Here is a 27551-nt window from a genome sequence, read left to right as displayed (position 1 = left end):
AGGGAGGGAGGGAGGGAGGGAGGGGAGGGGAGGGAAAAGAGAAAGTAAGTTAGCTTATTCTAAGAGATAATAACAGAGAACTTCCCTGAAGTAGAGAAAGATATTAATATTCAAGGATAAGGTTTAGAACACCAAGCAGAATTAATCCAAGTATTAATAAGACTACTCAAAACATTTAATAAACACCCAAAGGTAAAGGATAAAGAAACAATCCTATGGCCGGGCGCGGTGGTTCAAGCCTGTAATCCCAGCACTTTGGGAGGCCAAGATGGGCGGATCATGAGGTCAGGAGATCGAGACCATCCTGGCTAACATGGTGAAACCCCGTCTCTACTAAAAATACAAAAAACTAGCCGGACGAAGTGGCGGGCGCCTGTAGTCCCAGCTACTCGGGAGGCTGAGGCAGGAGAATGGCGTGAACCCAGGAGGCGGAGCTTGCAGTGAGCTGAGATCTGGCCACTGCACTCCAGCCTGGGCGGCAGATCGAGACCCCGTCTCAAAAAAAAAAAAAAAAAAAAAAGAAACAATCCTAAAAGCAGCAAAAGAAAAGAAACAAATAACATACAATAGAGCCACTGAAAACCTTACAGGCCAGGAGAGAGTGACATGACATATTTAAAGTGATGAAGGAAAAAAACTACTTTTATCCTAGAAGAGTATATCCAGCAAAAATATCCTGCAAACATAAGAGAGAAATAAAGACATTGCTCAAGACAAACAAAAGCTGAGGGATTTCATCAACGCCAGCCCTGAACAAAATGAAATGCTAAAGAGAGTTCTTCAATCTGAAGGAAAACAGTGTTAATGAGCAATATGAAATCATCTAAAGGTGTAAAACTCACTGGTAACAGTAAGTACAAAGAAAAACAACAAATATAACACTGTAATTGTGGTGTGTAAACTATATCTTGAGTAGAAAGGTAAAAGGTGAACTGACGAAAAATAATAACTACAACTTTTCAAGACATAGAGAGTATAATCAGATAAAAATAGAAACAATAAAAAGTTAAGCAAGCAAGGGAACAAAGTTAAGCTGTAGACTCTATGTTTTTTCTTTGTTTGTCAGTTTGTTTATGCACTCGGTGTTAAATTGTCATCAGTTTAAAATTATGGGTTATAAGATATTATTTGCAAGCCTCATGGTAACCTCAAGTCAACGAACATACAACAGATATACAAGAAATTAAACCGTATCACCTGAGAAAATCACCTTTGATAAATGAAAGACAAGAAGGCAGGAAATAAAGGCCACAAAAACAACTGAAAAACAAATAAAATGTCTGGGGTAAGTCCTTACTTATAACACTGAATGTAAATGGACTAAACCTCCCCAGTCAAAAGACAGAGTGGTTGAATGGATTAAAAAAATAATAAGACACAATGATCTGTTGCTTACAAGAAACATACTTCACCTATAAAAACACACAGAGACTGAAAATAAAGGAATGTAAAGGAAATTCCATACTAACGGAGACCAAGTAAGAGCAGGAGTAGCTATACTTGTATCAGACAAAATAGATTTCAAGATGAAAACCACAAAAAGAGACAAAGATCATTATATAATGATAAAGGGGTCAGTTCAGCAAGAAAATATAATAATTTTAAATGTATATGCATCCAACACTGGATAATTCAGATATATAAAGCAACTATTATTAGAACTAAAGAGAAAGACCCCAATACAATAGTAAGTAGAGACATCAACACCTGACTTTCAGCATTGGACAGATCACCCAGACAGAAAATCAGTAAAAATAATCAGACTTACTCTGCATTACAGACCAAATGGATGTAACAGATGTTTACAGAACATTTTATTCAATGGCTACAGAATACACATTCTTTTCCTCGGCACATGGTTCATTCTCAATAATGTTCATACACCATATGTTAGGCCACAAAACAAGCCTTTAAAAATTCAAGAAAAAAGAAACTATATCAAGCATCTTTGTTGACCATGATGGAATAAAACTAGAAATCAGTAACCAGAGGAATTTTGGAAACTATACAAACACACGGAAATTAAACAATGTGCTCCTCCTGAATGACTAGTGGGTCAATGAAGAACTTGAGAAGAATATTTAAAAACTTCTTGAAAGAAATGATAATGGAAACACAACATACCAAATCCTATGGGATACAACAGAAGCAGTACTAAGAGGAGAGTTTATAGGTATAAGTGCTTGTATAGGAAAAGTAGAAAAAATTCAAATAAACAACCCATCTATGCATCTTAAAGAACTAGAAAAGCAAGAGCAAACCAAACCTAAAATTAGTAGAAACAAAGAAATCGTAAAGGTCAGAGTAGAAACAAATGAAATTGAAATGAAAATAATACAAAAGATCAATGAAATGTAAAGCTTGTTTTTGAAAAGATAAAATTGATAAATCCTTAGCCAGACTAAGAAAAATAGAGAAGATCCAAATAAATAAAATCAGAGACTAAAAAGGAGACATTACAACCAATACAACACAAAAGGATTGTTGGAGGTTCATAAGCAAATATGTGCCAATAAATTGGAAAACCTAGAAAAAATGAATAAATTCCTGGACACATACAACCTACCAAGACTGAACTAGGAAGAAATCCAAAATCTGAACAGAGCAATAACAAGCAATGAGATCACAGCTGTAAAAAAGTCTTCAAGCAAAGGTAAGCCTGGGATCTGATGGCTTCACTGTTGAATTTTACCAAAAATTTAAAGAAGTAATACCAATCCTACTCAAACTGTTTCAAAAAATAGAGGAGGAAAGAATACTCCAAATTCATTCTATAAGGTCAGTATTACCCTGATACCAAAACCAGACAAAGACACCTCAAAATAGAAATCTACAAGTCAATATCCCTGAATATTGATGCAAAAATCCTCAACAAAATATTAGTAAACTGAATTCAACACATTAGTAAGATCATTCATCATGACTAAGTGGGATTTATGCCAGGGATACAAGGATGGTTCAAGATACGCAAACCAATTGATGTGATATATCAACAGAATGAAGGACAAAAAACCATATGATCATTTCAATTGATGCTGAAAAATCATCTGATAAAATTCAGCATCCCTTCAATCCTCAAAGAACTGAGTATAGAAAGTACATACCTAAACACAATAAAAGCCATATATGACAGACCCACAGTTAGCACTGCATTGAAGGGGGAAACACTGAACGCCTTTCCTCTAAGATCTGGAACATGACAAGGATGCCCACTTTCACCATTGTTATTCAACCTACTACTGGAAGTCCTAGCTACAGCAATCAGACAAGAGAAACATATAAAGGGCATCCAAATTGGGAAGAAAGAAGTCGAATTATCCTTGTTTGCAGATGCTATGATTTTGTATCTGGAAAAACCTAAAGACTCCACCAAAAAACTATTAGAACTGATAAACAAATTCAATGAAGTTGCAAAATACAAAATTAGCACACAAAAATCAGCAGCATTTCTATATACCAACAACAAACAATCTGAAAGAGAAATCAAATAGTCCCATTTACAACAGCCACAAATAAAATACTGAGGAATTAACTTATCCAAACAAGTGAAAGATCTTGGCTGGGTGCAGTGGCTCATGCCTATAATCCCAGCACTTTGGGAGGCCAAGGCAGGTGGATCACAAGGTCAGGAGTTCAAGATCAGCCTAGTCAACATGGTGAAACCCCATCTCTACCAAAAATACAAAAATTAGCTGGGCATGCTGGTGGGCGCCTGTAATCCCAGATACTTGGCAGGCTGAGGCAGGAGAATCATTTGAACGAAGGAAGCGGAGGTTGCAGTGAGCCAAGATGATGCCACTGCACTCCAGCCTGGGCAACAGGGCGAGACTCCATCTCAAATAAATAAATAAATAAATAAATAAATAAATAGGAAGAGGTTCCAAGATGACCAAATAGGAACAGCTCCAGTCTACAGCTGCCAGCACACAGAATACAGGTGATTTCTGCATTTCCAACTGAGGTACTGGGTTCACCTCACTGGGGCTTGTAAGACAGTGGGTACAGCCCACGGAGTGTGAGCCAAAGCAGGGTGGGGCACTGCCTTACCCAGGAAGCACAAGGGGTTGGGGAATTCCCTTTCCTAGCCAAGGGAAGCTGTGACAGACAGTACCTGGAAAATCGGGACACTCCCACCATAACACTGCACTTTTCCAATGGTCTTAGCAAATGGCACACCAGGAGATTATATCCTGTGCCTGGCTCAGAGGGTCCCACGCCCATGGAGCCTTGCTCACTGCTAGCACAGCAGTCTGAGATCAAACTGGAAGGTGGAAGGCAGCAGCAAGGCTGAGTGAGGGGCATCTGCCACTGCTGAGGCCTGAGTAGGTAAACAAAGCAACTGGAAAGCTTGAACTGGGTAGAGCCCACTTCAGCTCAAGGAGGCCTGCCTGCCTCTGTAGACTCCACCTCTGGGGGCAGGGCATAGCTAAACAAAAGGCAGCAGAAACTTCTGCAGACTTAAACATCCCTGTCTGGCAACTTTGAAGAGAGTAGTGGTTCTCCCAGCACGGAGTTTGAGATCTGAGAACGGATAGACTGCCTCCTCAAATGGGTCCCTGACCCCTGAGTAGCCTAACTGGGAGCCACCTCCCAGTAGGGGCCGACTGACACCTCATACATCCAGAAGCCCCTCTGAGACAAAGCTTCCAGAGGAAGGATCAGGCAGCAACATTTGCCATTCTGCAATATTTGCTGTTCTGCAGCCTCCGCTGGTGATACCCAGGCAAACAGGGTCTGGAGTGGACCTCCAGCAAACTCCGACAGACCTGAAGCTGAGAGTCCTGACTGTCAGAAGGAAAATTAAAAAACAGAAAGGACACCCACACCAAAACCCTATCTGTACCTCACCATCATCAAAGACCAAAGGTAGATAAAACCACAAAGATGGGGAGAAACCAGGGCAGAAAAGCTGAGCATTCTAAAAATCAGAGTGCCTCTTCTCCTCCAAAGGAATGCAGCTCCTCACCAGCAACAGAACAAAGCTGGATGGAGAATGACTTTGACAAGTTGACAGAAGAAGGCTTCAGACGATCGGTAATAACAAACTTCCCCAAGCTAAAGAAGGACGTTCAAACCCATTGCAAAGAAGCCAAAAACTTTGAAAAAAGATTAGACGAATGGCTAACTAGAATAAAGAGTGTAGAGAAGACCTTAAATGACCTGATGGAGCTGAAAACCATGGCATGAGAACTACGTGACGCATGCACAAGCTTCAGTAGCTGATTCGATCAAGTGGAAGAAAGGGTATCAGTGATTGAAGAGCAAATGAAATGAAGCGAGAAGAAAAGTTTATAGAAAAAAGAGTAAAAAGAAACAAACAAAGCCTCCAAGAAATATGGGACTATGTGAAAAGACCAAATCTACATCTGATTGGTGTACCTGAAAGTGACGGGGAGAATGGAACCAAGTTGGAAAACTCTCTTCAGGATATTATCCAGGAGAACTTTCCCAACCTAGCAAGGCAGGCTGACACTCAAATTCAGGAAATACAGAGAACGCCACAAAGATACTCCTTGAGAAGAGCAACTCCAAGACATACAACTGTCAGATTCGCCGAAGTTGAAATGAAGGAAAAAATGTTAAGGGCAGCCAGAGAGAAAGGTCGGGTTACCCACAAAGGGAAGTCCATCACACTAACAGCAGATCTCTCGGCAGAAACTCTACAAGCCAGAAGAGAGTGAGGGCCAATATTCAACATTCTTAAAGGAAAGAATTTTCAACCCAGAATTTTGTATCCAGCCAAACTAAGCTTCATAAGTGAAGGAGAAATAAAATCCTTTACAGAAAAACAAAGCTGAGAGATTTTGTCAACAGCAGGCCTGCCTTACAAGAGCTCCTGAAGGAACCACTAAACACGGAAAGGAACAACCGGTACCAGCCACGGCAAAAACAAGCCAAAATGCACAGACCATCGATGCTACAAAGAAATTGCATCAACTAACAAGCAAAATAATCAGCTAACATCATAATGACAGGATCAAATTCACACATAACAATATTAATCTTAAATGTAAATGGGCTAAATGCCCCAATTAAAAGACACAGACTGGCAAATTGGATGGAGTCAAGACTCATCAGTGTGCTATATTCAGGAGACCCATCTCATGTGCAGAGGTACACATAGGCTCAAAATAAAGGGATGGAGGAAGATCTACCAAGCAAATGGAAAACAAAAAAAAGCAGGGGTTGCAGTCCTAGTCTCTGATAAAACAGACATTAAACCAACAAAGATCAAAAGAGACAAAGAAGGCCATTGCATAATGGTAAAGGGATCAATTCAACAGGAAGAGCTAACTATCCTAAATATATATGCACCCAATACAGGAGCACCTAGATTCATAAAGGAAGTCGTTACAGACCTATAAAGAGACTTAGACTCCTTGACAATAATAACGGGAGACTTTAACACTCCACTGTCAACATTAAACAGATCAACGAGACAGAAAGTTAACAAGGATATTCAGGAATTGAACTCAGCTCTGCACCAAGCAGACCTAATAGACATCTACAGAACTCTCCACCCCAAATCAACAGAATATACATTCTTCTTAGCACCATACTGCACTTCTTCCAAAACTGACCACATAGTTGGAAGTAAAGCACTCCTCAGCAAATGTAAAAGAACAGAAATTATAACAAACTGTCTCTCAGACAACAGTGCAATCAAACTAGAACTCAGGACTAAGATACTCAATCAAAACCACTCAACTACATGGAAACTGAACAACCTGCTCCTGAATGACTACTGGGTACATAATGAAATGAAGGCAGAAATAAAGATATTCCTTGAAACCAAAGAGAACAAAGACACAACATACCAGAGTCTCTGGGACACATTTAAAGCAGTGTGTAGAGGGAAATTTATAGCACTAAATACCCACAAGAGACAGCAGGAAAGATCTAAAATTGACACTTAACATCACAATTAAAAGAACTAGAGAAGCAAGAGCAAACACATTCAAAAGCTAGCAGAAGGCAAGAAATAACTAAGATCAGAGCAGAACTGAAGGAGATAGAGACACAAAAAATTCTTCAAAAAATCAATGAATCCAGGAGCTGGTTTTTTGAAACGATCAACAAAATGGACAGACCGCTAGCAAGACTACTAAAGAAGAAAGGAGAGGAAGAATCAAATAGATGCAATAAAAAATGATAAAGGGGATATCACCACCAATCCCACAGAAATACAAACTACCATCAGAGAACACTATGAACGCCTTTATGCAGATAAACTAGAAAATCTAGAATGGATAAATTCCTGGATACATACACCCTTCCAAGACTAAACCAGGAAGAAGTTGAATCCCTGAATAGACCAATAACAGGCTCTGAAATTGAGGCAATAATTAATAGCCTACCAACCAAAAAAAAAATCCAGGACCAGAAGGATTTACAGTCAAATTCTATCAGAGGTACAGAGGGGAGCTGGTACCATTCCTTCTGAAACTATTGCAATCAATAGAAAAAGAGGGAATCCTCCCTAACTCATTCTATGAGGCCAGCATCATCCTGATACCAGAGCCTGGCAGAGACAACAACAAAAAGGGAATTTTAGAGCAATATCTCTAATGAACATCGATGCAAAAATCTTCAATAAAATACTGGCAAACCGAATGCAGCAGCACATCAAAGAGTTTATCTACCACAATCAAGTTGGCATCATCCCTGGGATGCAAGGCTGGTTCAACACACACAAATCAATAAACGTAATCCAGCATATAAACAGAGCCAAAGACAAAAAACACATGATTATCTCAATAGATGCAGAAAAGGCCTTCGACAAAATTAAACTGCCCTTCATGCTAAAAACTCTCAAAAAACTAGGTATTAATGGGACATATCTCAAAATAAGAAGAGCTATTTATGACAAACCCACAGCCAATATCACACTTGATGGACAAAAACTGGAAGCATTCCCTTTGAAAACTGGTACAAGACAGGGATGCCCTCTCTCATCACTCCTATTCAACATACTGTTGGAAGTTCTGGCCAGGGAAATCAGGCAGGAGAAAGAAATAAAGGGTATTCAATTAGGAAAAGAGGAAGTCAAATTGTGCCTGTTTGCAGTTGACATGATTGTATATTTAGAAAACCCCATTGTCTCAGCCCAAAATCTTCTTAAGCTGATAAGCAACTTCAGCAAAGCCTTAGGATGCAAAACCAATGTGCGAAAATCACAAGTATTCCTATACACCAATAACAGACAAAGAGTCAAATCATGAGTGAACTCCCATTCACAATTGCTTCAAAGAGAATAAAATACCTAGGAATCCAACTTACAAGGGATGTGAAGGACCTCTTCAAGGAGAACTACAAACCACTGCTCAATGAAATAAAAGAGGACACAAACAAATGGAAGAACATTCCATGCTCATGGATAGGAAGAATCAATATCATGAAAATGGTCATACTGCCTAAGGTAATTTACAGATTCAATGCCATCCCCATCAAGCTACCAATGCCTTTCTTCACAGAATTGGAAAAAACTACTTTAAAGCTCATATGCAACTGAAAAAGAGCCTGCATTGCCAAGACAATCCTAAGCCAAAAGAACAAAGCTGGAGGCATCACGCTACCTGACTTCAAACTATACTACAAGGCTACAGTAACCAAAACAGCATGGTACTGGTACCAAAACGGATATATAGACCAATGGAACAGAACAGAGCCCTCAGAAATACCACACATCTACAACCATCTGATCTTTGACAAACCTGACAAAAACAAGAAATGGGGAAAGGATTCCCTATTTAATAAATGGTGCTGGGAAAACTGGCTAGCCATATGTAGAAAGCTGAAACTGGATCCCTTCCTTACACCTTACACAAAAATTAGTTCAAGATGGATTAAAGACTTAAATGTTAGACCTAAAACCATAAAAACCCTAGAAGAAAACCTAGGCAATACCATTCAGGATATAGGCATGGACAAGGACTTCATGACTAAAACACCAAAAGCAACGGCAACAAAAGCCAAAATTGATAAATGGGATCTAATTAAACTAAAGAGCTTCTGTACAGGAAAAGAAACTATCATCGCAGTGAACAGGCAACCTAAAGAAGGGGAGAAAATTTTTACAATTTACCCACCTGACAAAGGGCTAATATCCAGAATCTACAAATAATTTAAACAAATTTACAAGAAAAAAATCAAACAACCCCATCGAAAAGTGGGTGAAGGATATTAACAGACACTTTTCAAAAGAAGACATTTATGCAGCCAACAGACACATGAAAAAATGCTCATCATCATTGGCCGTCAGAGAAATGCAAATCAAAACCACAACGAGATACCATCTCACACCAGTTAGAATGGCAACCATTAAAAAGTCAGGAAACAACAGGTGCTGGAGAGGATGTGGAGAAAAAGGAACACTTTTACACTGTTGGTGGGACTGTAAACTAGTTCTACCATCGTGGAAGACAGTGTGACGATTCCTCAAGGATCTAGAACTAGAAATATCATTTGACCCAGTCATCCCATTACTGGGGATATATCCAAAGGGTTATAAATCATGCTGCTATAAAGACATATGCACACATATGTTCACTGTGGCACTATTCACAACAGCAAAGACTTGGAACCAACCCAAATGTCCATCAATGACAGACTGGATTAAGAGAATGTGGTACATATAAACCATGGAATACTATGCAGCCATAAGAAAGGATGAGTTCGTGTCCTTTGTGGAGACATGGATGAAGCTGGAAACCATCACTGTCAGCAAACTATCGCAAGGACAGAAAACCAAACACCATGTTCTCACTCATAGGTCAGAATTGAACAATGAGAACATTTGAACACCTGGACATAGGGTGGGGAACATCACACACCGGGGCCTGTCATGGGGTGGTGGGACATGGGAGGGACAGCATTAGGAGATATACCTAATGTAAATGACAAGTTAATGGGTGCAGCACACCAACATGGCACATGTATACATATGTAACAAACCTGCACGTTGTGCACATGTACCCTAGAACTTAAAGTATATATTAAAAAAAAACAGTGAAAGATCTTTACAATGAAAATAAAAAAACACTGATGTATGAAATTGAAAAGACCACAAAAAAGGAAGGATAGTGCATGTTCATGGATTGGAAGAATCAATACTGTTAAAATATCCATACTCTTTAAAGCAGTCTACAGATTCAATGCAAACCCTATAAAAATACCAGTGACATTCTTCATGGAAATGGGGAAAATATCCTAAAATTTATACAGAACCAGAAAAGACCCAGAATAGCCAAAGCTATTCCGAGCAAAAAGAACAAAACTAGAGGAATCACATTACCTGACTTCAAATTATACTACAAAGCTACAGTAACCCAAACAGCATGGTACTAGCATAAAAACACACACACAGACCAATGGAACAGAATAGAGAACCCAGAAACAAACCCATATGTCTACAGTGAACTCATTTTCGACAAAGGTAACAAAAGCACATATTGAGGAAAAGACATTGTCTTCTATAAATGGTGCTGGGAAAACTGGATATCCAGATGTAGAAGAATGAAACTAGACCTCCATCTCTTGCCAGATACAAAAATCAAACCAAAATGGACTAAAGACTTAAATTTATGACCTCAAATTATAAAACTATTACAAGAAAACATTAGGAGAAACTCTCCAGGACATTGGACTGGTCAATGATTTCTTGAGTAATACCCCATAAGCACAGGCAACTGAAACACAAATGTACAAATGGGATCATATGAAGTTAAAAAGCTTCTGCACAGCAAAGGAAACAATCAGCAAAGTGAAAAGACAACCCACAGAATAGGAGAAAATTCCTTCAAACTATATCTTAAATATAAAAGGAGCTGAAACAACTCTAGAGGAAAAAATCTAATAATCCTATTTTAAAATGGGCAAAAGGTCTGAATAGACATTTCCTGAAAGAAGACATACAAATGGCAAACAGGCATATGAAAAGGTGCTCAACATCACTGATTATCAAAGAAATGCAAATCAAAACTATAATGAGATATCATCCAACCCTAGGTAAAATCGGTTTTATCCAAAAGACAGGCAATAACAAATGCTGAGAAGGATGTTGACAAAGGGGAACCCTCATACACTGTTGGCAGGAATGTAAATTAGTATAACCACTACAGAGAACAGTTTGGAAGTTCCTCAAAAAACTAAGAAGAGAGCTATCATAAGATCCAACAATCTCATTCCTAGGTATAGACCCAAAAGAAAAGAAATCAGTATGTCAAAGAGATATCTGCACTCTGGTGTTTACTTCAGCATTATTCATAATAGCCAACATCTGGAAGCAATCTAAACGTCCATCAACAGATGAATGTGGTACAAATACACAATGGAGCACTATTCAGCCAAAAAAAAGAATGAGATCCTGTCATTTGCAACAAAGGATGGAAATGGAGATCATTATTTTAAGTGACAAAAGTCAGGCACAGAAAGACAAAATTCACATGTTGTCACCTATTTGTGGGAGCTAAAAATGAAAACAACTAAACTCATGGTGATAGCAGAATGATCGTTACCAGAAGCTTAGAAGGGTAGTTGGAGGTGGGGAAGGGAGGATGATTAATGAGTATAAAAATATAGCTAGAATGTATAAGATTTCGTATTTTATAGCACAACAGGGTGACTACAGTCAACAATAATTTATTGTACATTTTAAAATAACTAAAAGAGTCTGGGCACGGTGGCTCACGCCTATAATCCCAGCACTTTGGGAGGCTGAGGTGGGCAGATCACATGAGGTCAGGACTTCGAGACCAGCGTAGCCAACATAGTGAAACCCTGTCTCTACTGAAAATACAAAAATTAGCCAGGTGTGGTGGTGCATGCGTGTAGTCCCAGCTACTTGGGAGGTTGTGGCAGAACTGCTGAATCCAGGAGGCGGAGGTTGCAGTGAGCCAAGATCGCGTCATTGCACTCCAGCCTGGGCAACAGGACAAGACTCTGTCTCAAAAAATAAAAATAAAAAAAAATAAAAAATAAAATAAAATAACTAAAAAAGTGTAAGTGAATTGTTTGTAACACAAAGAAAGAATAAAAGCTTGAGGTGATGGATAACCCAATTACCCTGATAGGATTATTATGCATTGCATGCCTGTATCAAAATATCTCATGTATCCCATACATATACTCACCTATTACTCACAAAATATTTTTTTAAATACAAGGAAAAAAATTAGAAACATTGTAAATGTCCATCCACAGGACAATAGATAAACTGTGCTTTATTCATCCAATACAGTATTATATGGCGGAGAAAATTAATGAACTACAGCTACACAAAAATATGAATAAATCATAAAAACAAAATATTGTGTGAAAAAGTAGCCAGAGAAAACTGGAGAAAATATATTATTCTTATAATACCCCAAACCAAATAAGCTAAACAAAATAATATTTCAAGATACATCCATTTATAATAAAATTATTTTCAAAAGGCATGAAGGAGCAACACAAAATCTAGGATATTACTTTTAATGGGAAAGCAAGTGAACAGAAGAAGGAAGAAAAATACTGGGAGATAATCATATTGGTAATGCTTAGTTAAATAGGTTCATGATGCTCTTTTTATTATTACACGTCTAAGTTTTATATATGTTACAAATAGTTCATAAACTTATATGAACTAAATTAAATTTAGGGAAGCAAATTGATAGTCCATTTTTGTCAACATAAAATTACATATGTATTGTATAGTACATAAAACTATACACATTTATTTACATCAATTTTATTTATTTCCATGTGCACAGAGGAAAAATCTAAGGTTGTACAGCAAATATTTAAGAGTGATAACCATAGGGAAATTAAATAAAGAGAAAGGAGTGTAGCTATTTTACTTTTCATTTAATTTATGTCCATATTACTTGCATTTATTTCAAAGCACATAGGCTATTTTATAACTATGTTAACACCAAAATTAAAAAGAATCTAAAGAATTGTAATTATAAGGTTTTACCTGTCACATAGTTTTCTGAGAAGTATTTGAAAAGCAGCAAAGGACACTATAAGCTTAGCACCACCATGTCAACTATCATGCTAACCAATCCTTGACTTACAGCTCTTCAAATTCCTTATAGATTGTTTCTTAATTAATAAGTACAATATCCTCTAATAGCCAAATCTTACTCTTATATTACTCACAATTACTAACCTTTCTTTTTTCCCTCCATTTATTTGTTTTCTCTCTTTTCTTCTTCTTAATTTTTCCCTGGGTAGCATCTAAAAGTTTAAAAAGATTTGGAAGTTTCAGTTCTAACATTAAAAATTATTTTATTGATTAAAGAATTTGAAGAATTAAAATAATTAAGATTGATATTTTAATCAACTTTATTATGTTTGTTGGAAGAATCTTACAAGATACAAATAGCAGATAAAATTGTTTAATTTGCCAGGCATGGTGGTGCACATCTGTAATTCCAGCATTTTGAGAGGCTGAGGCAGGCAGATCACTTGAGCTCAGGAGTTTGAGACCAGCCTGGGCAACATGGCAAAACCTTGTGCCTACCAAAAATACAAAAATTAGCCAGACATGTGGAGTGCACCTGTAGTCCCAGCTACTCAACAGGCTGAGGTGGGAGGATCGCTTGAGCCCAGCAGGTCAAGGTTGCAGTGAGCCAAGATCATGCCACTGCACTCCAGCTTGGTGACAGAGTGAGGCACTGTCTCGAAAAAAAAGAAGAAAAAACAAAAAAGTTTAATTTATAGTTGTATCCCAGTATAAATACACGGCGTTTAGGAACCCATCCAAAAGACAATGCTCTCCTAGGTCCACTAGAATGCAACCTCCAATTAATCTAGGGAATATAAGGTGTTATTAGCAGAAACTATGTGAATGCAACTATTAAGCAGTAAACTGGAAAATATAAATGAATTATTTTAATTAAAACATGGAAAAGGAGGACGGGTGTGGTGGCTCATATCGTCTGCAATTTCAGCACTTTGGGAGGCTGAGGCAAGTGGATCACTTGAGGTCAGGAGTTTGATACCAGCCTGGGGAACATGGTGAAACCTCATTTTTACTAAAAATACAAAAATTAGCCATGCATGGTGGTGGGCACTTGTAATCTCAGCTACTCAAGAGGCTGAGGCAGGAGAATCACTTGAACCTGGGAGGCGGAGGTTGCAGTAAGCTAAGATTGTGCCACTGCACTCCAGCCTGGGCAACAGAACGAGACTCTGTCTCAAAATTAAAAAATAAAAAAAAAAAAGAATAAGGACATAGAAAAGGAGATTGTTAGTTTGCCACCATATTAACTACTCCATTCTACAAAAGACAACCATATTCCTGACTAGAAGCAAAGGTTACCGATGTGATTTTTGTATTATCCAGCTTGGGGTTGTCAGTTCCTTGAATCTTTAGTTGATGTCTTTCATCTGTTTGGGGAAACTTTTAGGAATTTGCTTTTCTTTCCTTCTTCAATTCCAATTATAATGTTAGATCTCATTACTGTGTCTCACATGTCCCTAACATTTTCTTCTGTATCTTTCTTTTTTTTCCCTCCTGATGTGACTTCCAGTTTACTAATTCTTTGTGTGTGTGTCTAATCTACTGAAAAATCTATCTAAATTGCTAATTTTAGATAACGAATTTTTATTCCAGAATTTATACCTGATTCTTTCTTACAGTTGATAAATCTCTATTTTCTTAAATACATTAATCACAACTATTTAAACTTCATTGCCAGCTAACTCAACATCTGTATTACCTGTAGGGCTGTTACTATTTTTTTCTCTTGTTTTTCAGTCACGTAAGCATATCTAGAAATTTTTTATTAAAAGTTATGTATGCTGTATTAAGAAATTCTAGAGATTCTAGATGATGTTATCCATCTCTCAAGATTATTTATCCTCCACCAGGCAAACAGAATGATGGATGATGATCTAAACTCAACTAGGGATGCAGAGATGAGATTACAATTCCAGTAAGGCTCAATTTACCTCTGATTCATTCCTATCCCTATCCCTCCTGGGTTTTCTACAAACGGTCTGTGTTACTGGAAGCAGAAGTCAATAAAAGAAATTTATTTAATAGTGCAAACCCACAACTACAAACTGAATGGGAATTAGCTGCTCATCTTTTTCCTGGAAGTTATAGGTTCTCCAGTAAAATAAGGGGAAAATAAAAGAGGAAGAAACAATATGATCCAGAAAATGGGTGACCAAACCCAAAAGAGAGGTAAAGGACATATCCAGAATGAAGACAAAAGAACTTAATATCACAGTTGCTTAACAGGTCTTAAGAACAGTAAGTCCAAATGGAGTATGTTAAATGGATCTAGGAGAGAATCCCAAAATGAAATTAACTGAATACCTGATGTGTCTGAACCTTTTCAAAGGTAATTTATACTGCTACAACACATCACAAACACAGAAAACTAAACAAATTTTATTAACCGGGTGCGGTGGCTCATGCCTGTAATCCCAGCACTTTGGGAGTCCGAGGCGAGCAGATCATGAAGTCAGGAGATCGAGACCATCCTGGCTAACATGGTAAGACCCTGTCTCTACTAAAAATAGAAAAAATTAGCCAGGTGTGGTGGCACACGCCTGTAATTCCAGCTACTCAGGAGGCTGAGGCAGGAGAATCGCTTGAACCTGGGAGGCGGAGGTTGCAGTGAGCCAAGATCACACCAGTGCACATCAGCCTGGGCAACAGAGCGAGACTCCATCTCAAAAAAAATAAATAAAATAAAATAATAATAATTATTATTAACTGTAAGGAATAAAAAAGTTGTGCTAGAAAGAAACCATTATATGGTTCAGCTGTGAACAGCATAGCATCTACATAGCCATAACAATTAAACTATTAAATTATCAAAGTTACAATAAAGAAATCCCATTTAGGAGGATGGGAGGAAGAAAGTAAATGTAGGGGGAAATAGTGGTTTAAAACAAAAGTAGCTAAATTCTAATCATCCATAGAGCCTAAAAGTGAAAAATGTAGAAATGATTACATAAACAAGTTATGGAACCATATCTATCAGAGATAGATATCCAAACAGACTGCTAAAAGAGTTTGAAATGCCTGCTGCTGGAAATTGGGATTGGGAAGAATCATTTTGAAAGTATCAATTAATGGGAGGGTAGAATAACGACATTTTGAGATATGCCAAGACTCAGAAAATTTACTTCCCAGACAACATTTTGTAAAAAGTTATTTGACAGTGTACTCCAACAGTCAAGGCAGAACACTAAGAGAGAGGAAGACATGAATCTAAGAAAACAGTGGATCCAACCCAGAAGACCAGTGAGCGGAGATCCTAGGATAACAGAGAAATAGCAGGCCTTGAGGGTAGAAAATGGTCTAGATTACACTAGGCAGGCAAGAACATCTCCAGAGAAAAGAAATGAACTCTAAGGAATAGTATAATTAAAAGGATAGAAAATCTTTTCATTATGGCAGTTATATGATCTTTTCAACAATAAAAAACAAGAACTAGAAACTCTAAGAAAAATAAAAAGTATGGCCGGGCGCGGTGGCTCAAGCCTGTAATCCCAGCACTTTGGGAAGCCAAGACGGGCGGATCATGAGGTCAGGAGATCAAGGCCATCCTGGCTAACACGGTGAAACCCCATCTCTACTAAAAAATACAAAAAACTAGCCGGGGGAGGTGGCAGGCTCCTGTAGTCCCAGCTACTTGGGAGGCTGAGGCAGGAGAATGGCGTGAACCCGGGAGGCGGAGCTTGCAGTGAGCGGAGATCGGGCCACTGCCCTCCAGCCTGAGCGACAGAGCGAGACACCGTCTCAAAAAAAAAAAAGAAAGAAAAAAAGAAAAAAAAAACTGTAAGAAAGTCATGGTTCGAATACAAAGCAAAACTAAGATACAGCACGGTTTTAAGCAACTGATAGAATATAAATGATGAACTTGATGCTGTGACTAGAAAAACACTCTCCTTTGAGAGTCCTAGCAATCATAATATTAGATCCATGAAATGGAAATGTAATTCTTGCATGTAACTTGGCACTGTAGTAACACTATTTATATAATGATAGTGATTTAAATGCTAATTATTGGTCTTAAAGATTTAAAGTGAATCTATGGACAAAAAAAGACAATTTTTGTTGTAGATATTAACTACTGAAAAACTAAAAGAAGACAATGGGGAGAAAAAAATGGAGGAAAGGATAGAGATACCAATATATTTAACTTATGTAAGAGAGAATAAAATAATTAACTACAGTTGATGGAACAAGAAGCAGAGCTACAAGTAGGTTACTTATTAATACCAAATTAGCCAATAGAAAAACTAATTACAACACAACTTACAAACATTGAGAGAGTAAAGGTAGGTGAGACAAAGGAGTAATTTAAAGTGAGCCAGTCAACTGATCTTGTCTAGGGTTGAGTGTGGAGAACATTTGCTATATTTTGGTTGCCTAGTATCTGATTCCGCTTCCTATGTTCAGTGAATATTCGTCCACATGCCTTTTATCATCAATGCTAAAAAAGCCAATCTTGCTTTTCCGGCTCCCTTTGCAGCTGGGACATATTACTTGAATTAGGACTCCAAATGTTAATAGTGGTTACCACACGCAATTCCTTTAGTCTATAATAAATATTCCCTAATTCTACTTCCTTGCCTTTGCCTGAAAACACCTACTCATCCTCCACCCCTCAAGTTTAGATAATCATTTCCTCTCCAAAGCCTTTCCTTGCCCCCGTGACATATGCATGTGAAGTAATAGCACTCACCTGTACTGTAATGAACTATTTGCTTGTTTTATTGTCTACTATATTTTCTTTTTTTTTCTTTTTAACTCCTCTTACTATCATTCCCAATATTGCTTAATAAAAGTTCCTTGTCTGAAGGGACCATGACATGTTTACCATTACATCTGGCACATACTGAGTATGCTCAATAAATATTAGTTGAATGAACAAAAATTATAACAGATGTTTAGTACTTTTTTTCTAAATCACCTAACTTATAAATATGAAACTTTAACAGGATGATAAACATACCTTCAGTACTCGAATCCGTCTGGCTTCCTGAGGATGATGATGAAGAAGAAGGAAACACACGATCATCTGAAGAAAAAGATGTCACTGATCTACGTCGGGATCGGTGCTGGTTTTGGTTTTGCTTTCTTTTTTTCTTTCGTTTGTGTTTACCTTAGTGAGATATAAAATGGAACACAATTATTTTCCCAAATATTAGCAACATATGAGAGAGAAAACATATGCATTAATTTATAAAATGTACCTTAAATTACCCAAAAGGCCTTCAAGCAAGCATAAACTCCTACCTTCATATTTGCCAGCCTTGGCATCTTCAGGATTTCTGTGAGCAGACTTCTTATCCATGTCTATTAAACCTCCCTGCCATGTCTATGAAACCAAAATATTGACACGTTATTAGAGAATTTAAAATGCAAAATGATATTTCTGGGGACAAAGAAAATGAAAATCGTAACAACCTCAGCACTAACATTTTGGGCGGGATTACTCTTGGTTGTGAAGGGCCTTCCTTTGGATTTTAGGCTGTCAAGCCACAATTTCTGGCCTCTACCCACTAGATGCCAATAGCACCTTTACGTGTGATGACCCAAAATGGCTCCAGACATTAACAACTGTCCCTTGGGGGGCAACCACTGTTGAGAACCACAATTCTATTGAGAACAAATGGACTAGAGTAGTAGTAATAGAGACAGAAAAAAGAGGCTGAATTCAAGAATCAGAATGACCAGGAATTGCTGGTGGACTGGCTATGAAGAAAGAAAGGATAACTTCTAGAATTTTGGCGTGATCAATTCGGTAGAAAACAAACTGAGATATGCCAACACTAAAGAAGGAATACGTTTGGAATAATATTCCACTAAAATACAGAATAGAAAATTGGAAGTTTTTTTTCTTTTTGAGACAGAGTCTCACTCTGTCAACCAGGCTGGAGTGCAATGGCGCAATCTCGGCTCACTGCAACCTCTGCCTCCTGGGTTCAAGTGATTCTCGTGCCTCAACCTCCTGAGTAGCTGGGATTACAAGCACCGACCACCATGCCTGGCTCATTTTTTTGTATTTTTAGTAGAGACAGGATTTCACCATGTTGGCCATGCTAGTCTTGAACTCCTGACCTCAAACAATCTGTCCACCTTGGCCTCCCAAAGTGCTGGGATTACAGGCGTGAGCCATCACACCCGGCTCAGAAGTTTCAAGGCATACCTAAATAACAATTTTGTAGATGCCTGTAGACTAAGTAAATATGTTATTTACTTCATGTTGACAAAGATTATTTGAATAGAGAAAAAGCACTCACAGTAGTAAGTCTGAGAATCTTCAGCATAATATTTGAAGCCACAAGGCTGAATGATACCACAAAAGGAAACAGCACAAATGGAGTACTAAATACTCATCTTTCATAACTGAAAGTCAAAGGATAATGTCTAAGGTGGATAATGTCTAAATTAGGAAATATTACGATAAATATATTACTTTAAAATATATAAGTAGATCTAGAGAAAGAACTAAAAGAATTGAAGGAAGCTGCCTATGGCAAGTTAGATGGAGTACTGTAGTACTTTTTGGTTTTTAAAATGATGAGTAAATGTTATTTTGACAAAAATGTAAAAGTAAATAAATCTTTAAAGCACACAAAGAGTAAGTGGGAATTCTCATCCAAGATGCCAGACATCCCTCCTAGTCATATTAAAATGATGCTTAAGCAATAAACAAAGAAAGTAAAAGGTGAGGGGTATAAAAGTGTAGAAAACTGCAGGAGTTCAAAGGAAAAAAAAAAATCTCAGGATAAAGCTGTTCAAAGTACTCAAGAGCAATAGTTCCAAATAAGAACAAAATATCAATGGGTTCTAACAAAGTTGTCAAGAATTAATACTAGCAACATTTCCCTAAAAACCAGGAACTTCAAGAGAAATATAACCTAAGCACATTCCTGAGACTTGCAATGAATAATATGTATAAAGTCACAATAAAATGTTATTTTGAGGTTTTTTTTTTTTCATTTTATTTTTTTTACCTTATTTATTTATTTAGACAGGGTGTTGCTTTGCTGCCCAAGCTGAAATGCAGTGGTGCAATCATAACTTATGACAGCCCTAAACTCCAGGGCTCAAGCGATCCTCCTTCCTAAGTCTCCCAAAGTGTTGGGATTACAGGTGTGAGCCACTGAGTCCAACTATTTTCATTGGTTTTTAACATGTGAATCCAATTTACAGAGGAAAACACTGAAGTGTTCATAACAGTTATAGAACAAAAGTTCATTTATCCAATTACTCTGCCAGGACATGAAAGGTGGAGAAGGAAAAGAAAAGGTAGTAGGAAGGGAGTGCCAATATCATCCTATGAAATCAAGAGTGATAAAACTTGTGATAGTGATAGAACAAGAAATATGTTTAAATATATTGATAGAACAAGAAATATGTGTTTAAATATATTGCTTAATTGCTTAAGTTTACAAGAGTAAACAAAAGAGAAAATAAAAACACTTTATGAAATCTGTAGAGAAAGCAGCCAGCAGGAGCAGAGGCTGTCATAATTGAATCCTCATCTATCACAGCAAAAACTCAGAGGACAATAAATAAATTTGAGAAAAAACAGTACGGGCATACTATTTAGAAATGTAGAAATAATCACCAAAATAACTAAACATAAAAAATGTTTAAAGTGTTTGTCTCTGGGATGTGGATCCAGAAGGAGGAGAAAGCAGGTGGGATGGAGACTGTTGCTTTTCATTATCAACTCTTACATACAATTTGATCTTTTAATCATGTGCACACATTATGTTGCTAAATGTTTTTAAAGGTTTTTTTAAAAAGAGTGAATTGGGAAGTGAGGAAATAAGGACAATAAACTATATTTTAACATGAAAGCAGAAAAACAGCATAGCAGTTGGAGGAATTACTGAGGTCAGGGGTGAGTTTTTAAAATGAGATTCTAGACTATTGGTTTTTTTCTTAAAAAATTTTTCAGTAAAACTTACTTTCAAATTTACATACAGTAAAATTCACATGTATGTACAGTATTTAGAGTTTTAACACATGCATAGATACTTGTAACCACCATTAACAGGATACAGAACAATTCCAACATCCAAAGAATTTCCTCGTGCTACTCCCTGGCAGTCAGACCCTCTCCCCACCTTTAACTCTGGGCAACCACTCATCTATCTGTTCACTGTCTGTTTAGTCTTACCTTTTCCAGCATGTCATATAAATGAAATCGTAAGTATTTAACCATTTGATATTGGTTTCCTTCGCTTAATATAACACACCTGAGATTCGTCGAAGCTACCGCATATATCAATGTTTGTTCCTTTTTATCCAGTCCTATTCCATTGTGAAGATGTACCACACCATGTTTATCCACATTCACTCACTTAGGGACATTTAGTTCATGTAGTTCTTCTTGTTTAGTCTGCTAATATGGTAGATTCCACTGATTAATTTTCAAATGTTGAACCAACCTTAATTTAGGACATTTTGGGCAATTATAAATAATGCTACTATAAACATTCATTTACAGATTTTTGTGTTAGCACAAGTTTTTATTTCCCTAGGATAAACACACAAAAGTGGAACCGGAGAGTTACATAGTAAGTGTATGCTTAACTTCCTAAGAAACTGCACAACTGTTCACCAAAGTGGCTGTAGTAATGTGTGAATGTCCTAGTTGCTCCATATCCTTATCAGGACTTGGTCCTATTTTTTAATTCTATCCATTATGATAACTGTTTAATATTATCTCCTGGCTTTAATTTGCATTTCCCTAATGATCAGTGATGTTGAACATATTTTCATGTGCTTATTTGCTAGCTGTATATCATCTTTGGTGAAGTATACAACTTTTTGCCTATTTTTTAAATTGGGTTATTTGGTTTCTTGTTAGGTTTTGGAAATTCTTTATATATTCTGGATATAAAAGCCTTTGGTCAAGCATGTGATTTGCAAATATTTTCTCTTTGTCTTTCATTCTCTTTACAGTACCCTTTATATAGCAAAATATTTTTTGATGAAATTCAACTGATCTTTTTCTTTATAGATAGTGCTTTTGTTGTTACCTAATAATTCTTTGCCTAACCCAATGTCACAAACATTTTCCCCTATGTTTTCCTAAAGAATTTTAGGTTTTAGCCTGGGCGCGGTGGCTCACTCCTGTAATCCCAGCATTTTGGGAGGCTGAGGCAGGTGGATCACGAGGTCAGGAGATCAAGACCATCCTGGCTAATACGGTGAAACCCTGTCTCTACTAAAATTACAAAAAATTAGCCAGGCGTGGTCATGAGATCAGGAGATCAAGACCATCCTGGCTAATATGGTGAAACCCCGTCTCTACTAAGAGTACAAAAAATTAGCCAGGCATAGTGGTGGGCGCCTGTAGTCCCAGCTACTGGAGAGGCTGAGGAAGGAGAATGGTGTGCACCTGGTAGGCGGAGCTTGCAGTGAGCCGAGATCCTGCCACTGCACTCCAACCTGGGGGACAGAGACTCCGTCTCAAAAAAAAAAAAAAAAGAATTTTAGGTTTTAAAATCAGGTCATGTGAATACTTCAGCTCTGCTCTTCATTCTAAAAAGTCTTTTGCTAATTTAGTTCCTTTACCTTTCCTTATCAACTTTATAATCAAGTAATTTATGCCTAAAAAATATTGCTTGGACTTTGACTGTAATCAAATTCATAGATCTATTTAAGGAGAACTGACATTTTAACTAGACTGAATTTTCCAATCCATACACTATGGGTCTTCTTTCATCAGCATTTTGTAGTTTTTAGCACACAAATCCCACACATACTTTGTTAGATTTCTACTAAAGTATTTCATTTGTGAGGGAGGAGGGTGGGCCAGTTTCCAAATCCCACACATACTTTGTTAGATTTCTACCTAAGTATTTCATTTGTGAGGGAGGAGAGTGGGTCAGTTTCCAACAGTTCATTGTTAGCGTAGAAACAGGATTATGTAGGTTAAGCTTGTATCCTGCAACCTGCTAAATCTACTTGTTAGCTCTACCAGCTTTTTAAATAACTTCTTGAGATTTACTATATAACTGTTATCTGCAAATATAATTTTATTTCTTCTTTTCCAATCAGAATGCTTTTCTTGACTTACTATAATTGCTAGGATTTCCAGTAAAATATTAAATAGTAGTGGAAGAAACATCCTTGCCTGGTTCCCAATCTTGGAGGGTAGAGAGCACTCAGTCTTTCACCATTAAGTTTAACAATACCTATGGGTTTTGGCGATGCCTTTTATTAGGTTCTCTTCTATTACTTGTTTGCTGAGTTTTAAGAATCATGAATGAATGCTGAATTTTCTTAAGTGCTTTTTCTGCATCTATTAATAGGATCATGTAGTTTTTCTTATGGACTGACGTTCAAATGTTGAATTCCTGGGATGAGACTTGGTCACAATGTATTATTTTTCTAGTATACTGCTGAATTCAATTTGCTAATATTTTTTGAGGAAGTTGTATCTTTGTTCATGAGGGATTTTAACTTTTAGATTTGTTTTTTGTATTGTCTTTATCTGGTTTTGGTATCCAGAAAATGTCGCCTTCATAAAATGGTTTAAGTGTTTCTTCTTTTTCTACAATCCAAAGAGTTTGTAACAGAACTGGTATTTTTTCGTCCTTGAATGTTTGGTGAAATTAGCCGGTGAAATTATCTGGGCCTAGAGCTTTTCATTATTATTATTATTCTTTTTTTTTTTTTCTTCCTGGCAAGAGTCTTCTTGCCACGGTTTGTTTTTTGTTGTTGTTGTTTTGTTTGTTTGTTTTTCTCACAAATTCTATTTCTTTAATAGTTACAGGACTATTTCATTTACCTATTTTGTCCTGGGTGAGTTTTGGTAATTTTGATAGTGGCCCATTTCTCTCACATTATCAAATTTATAAATACAGAGGAGTTTGTGTATTGCCTCATCCTTTTTAATGTCTGTTGGGTTGGGAGTGATCTTAGAGCACATATGTTTTTTGTTTCTTTTCAAAGTTTATACTTACATTTTTATTTGCTGATCTTCTCTGTATCATTCCAATTTTAGTATATGTGCTGCCAAAGTAAGCACTAGCACATATGTTATAGGAATGACTTCAATAAAATACTGAAGACAAGATAGACCTGCCGCATAACTGATCCTCAAACCTTGTTATCACTGATTTCTTCTTTCAATTCCATATCCAGTCAGATATTTGTCTTTGCCAATATTTCTTCTAATTTCTCTTCATTCCCAATACTGCTTGGCATAGTCTGCTACCTAAATGATTCCCCTGCCACTTAACTAGTCTCATTGCTTTTTCCCACTGTCATGCATTTTTCATACTGCTACCAGATTTATCAGACCTCAAATGGTTCAACACTGCCCACAAGATAATGGCCTTCCATATCTGGCTTAGTTCTGGTGTTTTGAATAATACTGTTTCCCTAAATCAAGGGTTTTTAACATTTAAATTTGAGGAGGAGGAGTCATGAATCTCCTAAAATTAAGCATAAAATGTTGTATGGATGTGAATTTTATTTCCAGAGCAAGATCTACAGCTTTTTTAAAAAATTTATTTGTAGTCTGAGTTCATGGCTCACACCTGTAATCCCAGCACTTGGGAAGGTCGGGGTGGGTTGATTGATTAGGCCTGGAGTTTGAGACCACCCAGGCCAACACAGCAAAACCCATCTCTACTAAAGATACAAAAATTAGTCGGGTATGATGGTGCGCACCTATAGTCCCAGCTACTCAGGAGGCTGAAGCATGAGAATCACTTGAACCCAGGAGGCGGATGTTGCAGTGAGCCAAGATTGCACCAGCCTGGGTGACAAAGCAAGACTGTCTCAGAAAAACATAATTTTTATATATTTAGAGGGTACGAGTGCAGAATTCTTAGATGTACATATTGCACAGTGGTGAAGCCTGGGCTTTTAGTGTACCCATTACCCAAATTGTGAGCATTGTTCCCAGTATGTAATTTTTCAACCCTCACCCCCCTCCCATCCTCCCACCTTTTGTAGTCTCCAGTGTCTATATGTACGTGTGCCCACTGCTTCCCAGCTCCTACTTTAAGTGAGAACATGTAATATCTGACTTTCTGTTTCTGAGTTACTTCGGTTAGGATAATGGCTTCCAGTTCTATCCATGTTGCTGAAAAAACATGACTTTCTAATGGCTAAATAATAGTCCATGGCATACACACACACACACACACACACACACACACACACACACATTTTCTTTACCCAATCCTCTGTTGATGGAGGGTCTACTGATTTTATTAGATATTCAAAATGAGAAAAACGTACTCTGAATCCTTCAACCTTGTCTCTGTATTGAGAACATACTACAGATGGGGTGCAGTGGCTCATACCTGTAATCCCAGCACTTTGGGAGGCCAAGGTGGGAGGACTGCTTGAAGCCAGGAGTTCAAGACCAGCCTGGGCAACATAGCGAGACCCTGTCTCTACAAAAAATACAAAAATTAGCCGGGCATGGTGATACACACCTGTAGTCCCAACTACTCAGGAGGCTGAGGTGGAGGCTGCAGTGAGCCACTGCACTCCAGCCTGGGCAACAGTGAGACCCTGTCTCAAAAAAAAAAAAAAAACAAAAAACAAACAACGAACAACAAACTACAGCCTCCACCTCCCTCAATAGTGAGTATAGAGTAATCACTCCTCTCTCTGAACTTCGATTTATAGTATTTTAGTGACCTAGCCTAACCTTAACATTTTACAGATAAGTAAACAAATCTAGCACTTACCTGATTTGTCTAAAGTTGCTCGTATACAATTTGTAATCTGTGCAACTGAAATGAGATTTATCTGCTATTTTATGTGGCCTTTTTATGAAGGCCTTTTCATGTTTCCCCTTCAGGTCGGAACTAAACCTCAGAGTTCTTCAAAACCCCAATTATCTTTATTATCTTACATAAGCTAGCTGCCCAAATGTTTGCTGAGAATAGTGATAACCATTGTCATATTGAGGTAGAGGAAGGGGGCTGGTTAGTGGGTACTGGTTTAGGGGTACTTTTTTAAGGAAGCATGAGCACATTTTGGATATGCAAAATATTACTAAGTTTGGAGCTTAGATTTGGTAAAACAACACTTAAGGGTCTGTGTAAGGAGAGCTCTGAGAAAAGGGTTCTTAGACAGAACCCAAATTTCTCAAGAAGAACCCTCTAAACAGCATTAACGAAAAAAATTCCTCTGTAGAAGCAACTAAAAAAAAAAAAAAGGAATACTCAGTATTTGGAAAAGGAATGAATGATAATAACGCCAGACTGAGTAAGCTACACAATAAATTCAAATTTCAACCCTACCACATCCAACCTATGTTGCCTTGGGCAAATTATTAAACTTTTCTGTGCCTCAATTTTCTCATGTCTGCCTACTTAAGGACTGCGTGGGAAGATTAAATAAAATGCACGTAAAGTGCTTAGGTCAGTGCTTTACTCTTAAGGCACTCTTAAGGGTATGAGAAGGGAGGGAGGGACGTGAAGTGGAATGGTCCTTGGTACATTTTTGTTACGAGGCGGTAGGATTCTGAAACAGAGGGCACAGTCACAAAGAAAGTTGGAGTAAGAAGTGGTGGTGGGGGCATCACATTCTCCTGGTGAGTATCTGAGGACCCGTCACAACTGTAGGAAGCGGAAGGGCTGAGAAGGGTCAGGCCAAGAGTACACCCTCCAGGGTGCATCGGAGAAGTCGAGTACTAGGTCTTAAACGCTATGAGAGCTTTCATGACAACGGACACATCTTCTCGGGAAACTCAGAGCTTGGGAGTGGCCTCACTAGCGGGGGACGAGGTAGAGCGGGGCTACCAACAGTCCCCTCGAAGTGACCGAGGGGGCCGTTGAGGAAAGAGTGAGGTGGTAAGAAAATGACGGCGCGGCCTCTACCGGTTTGCCTTCACACTCTAGCCACAGCCCCGGCTGGAACGGTCACTTACTGGAAACTGAAGAGAAACAACCTATTGGTCCAGCTTGACAACCTCAACCGGACCAAAGGAGCCGAACAACCAGAGCGGCCAGCGCCGCGAAACCCAACGCCCGACCGCGTAGGAAACGCCAGAGCGCGCGCACGCGCAACAGCCGACCAGAAAAGTCCAGCCTACGCCACAGAACTGGGCGGGAGCGGAAGCGACTCTTCCGGTCGCGCGAGCCTCATGCAGGGGCTGCTGGCGCGCAGGGAGTAGAGGGGCGCGGGGACTCAGGCTGCGGTTTTTCTGTCCGCGGCTGCACCCCTCTCGAAGCGTTTACAAGCACATGTGAGGAACCTCACACCTGGGGCCGATTTCTGAAGTAGATTGGCGCCAAATGGCAAAGATTTCCAGGGATTTGTTTGGGATTCCATATTTTTGTAGATTTGCCAAGATTGGATACTAGTACAATATTGATAATTGCCATCCAGCAATGTGGCTATTTTTTTTTTATTAATTCAGTTCTTCCTTTGTTTTTCAGGTAAAGTGTTGCAGTTTGCTAGGTGTTGTGCGCATTTAACATTTTTTCATAGCTATTTTTGTTGTAGTTTGTTTTACTAATAGACTATTAATCCAGTACCCTTGTATAAGTATGGCTTTTGATTGTTGATCTATCTGGACATTTCACTAAACCTTCGTATTTGA

The 27551-nt window shown here is 38.0% G+C and overlaps 1 protein-coding gene across 1 annotated transcript in view; it reads right to left on the bottom strand.

Moving 5' to 3' along the window:
- Positions 1-27046, bottom strand: part of LOC111531086 (putative uncharacterized protein encoded by LINC00467 homolog) — a 62279-nt gene extending 35233 nt beyond the window's left edge. Inside the window, exons 1-4 of the mRNA XM_023198298.1 lie at positions 26877-27046; positions 18248-18329; positions 17964-18113; positions 13151-13218 (exon numbers count right to left, since the gene is read on the bottom strand). Of these exons, the coding sequence (XP_023054066.1) occupies positions 13151-13218; positions 17964-18113; positions 18248-18305 (276 nt within the window). The 5' untranslated portion in view covers positions 18306-18329; positions 26877-27046. The remainder of the gene's footprint in view (positions 1-13150; positions 13219-17963; positions 18114-18247; positions 18330-26876) is intronic.
- Between the last annotated feature and the right edge of the window lie 505 nt (positions 27047-27551).

Source organism: Piliocolobus tephrosceles, chromosome 1, assembly GCF_002776525.5.
Source record: "Piliocolobus tephrosceles isolate RC106 chromosome 1, ASM277652v3, whole genome shotgun sequence".
NCBI lineage: Eukaryota > Metazoa > Chordata > Mammalia > Primates > Cercopithecidae > Piliocolobus > Piliocolobus tephrosceles.
This window is presented reverse-complemented; position numbering and strand designations above follow the sequence as displayed.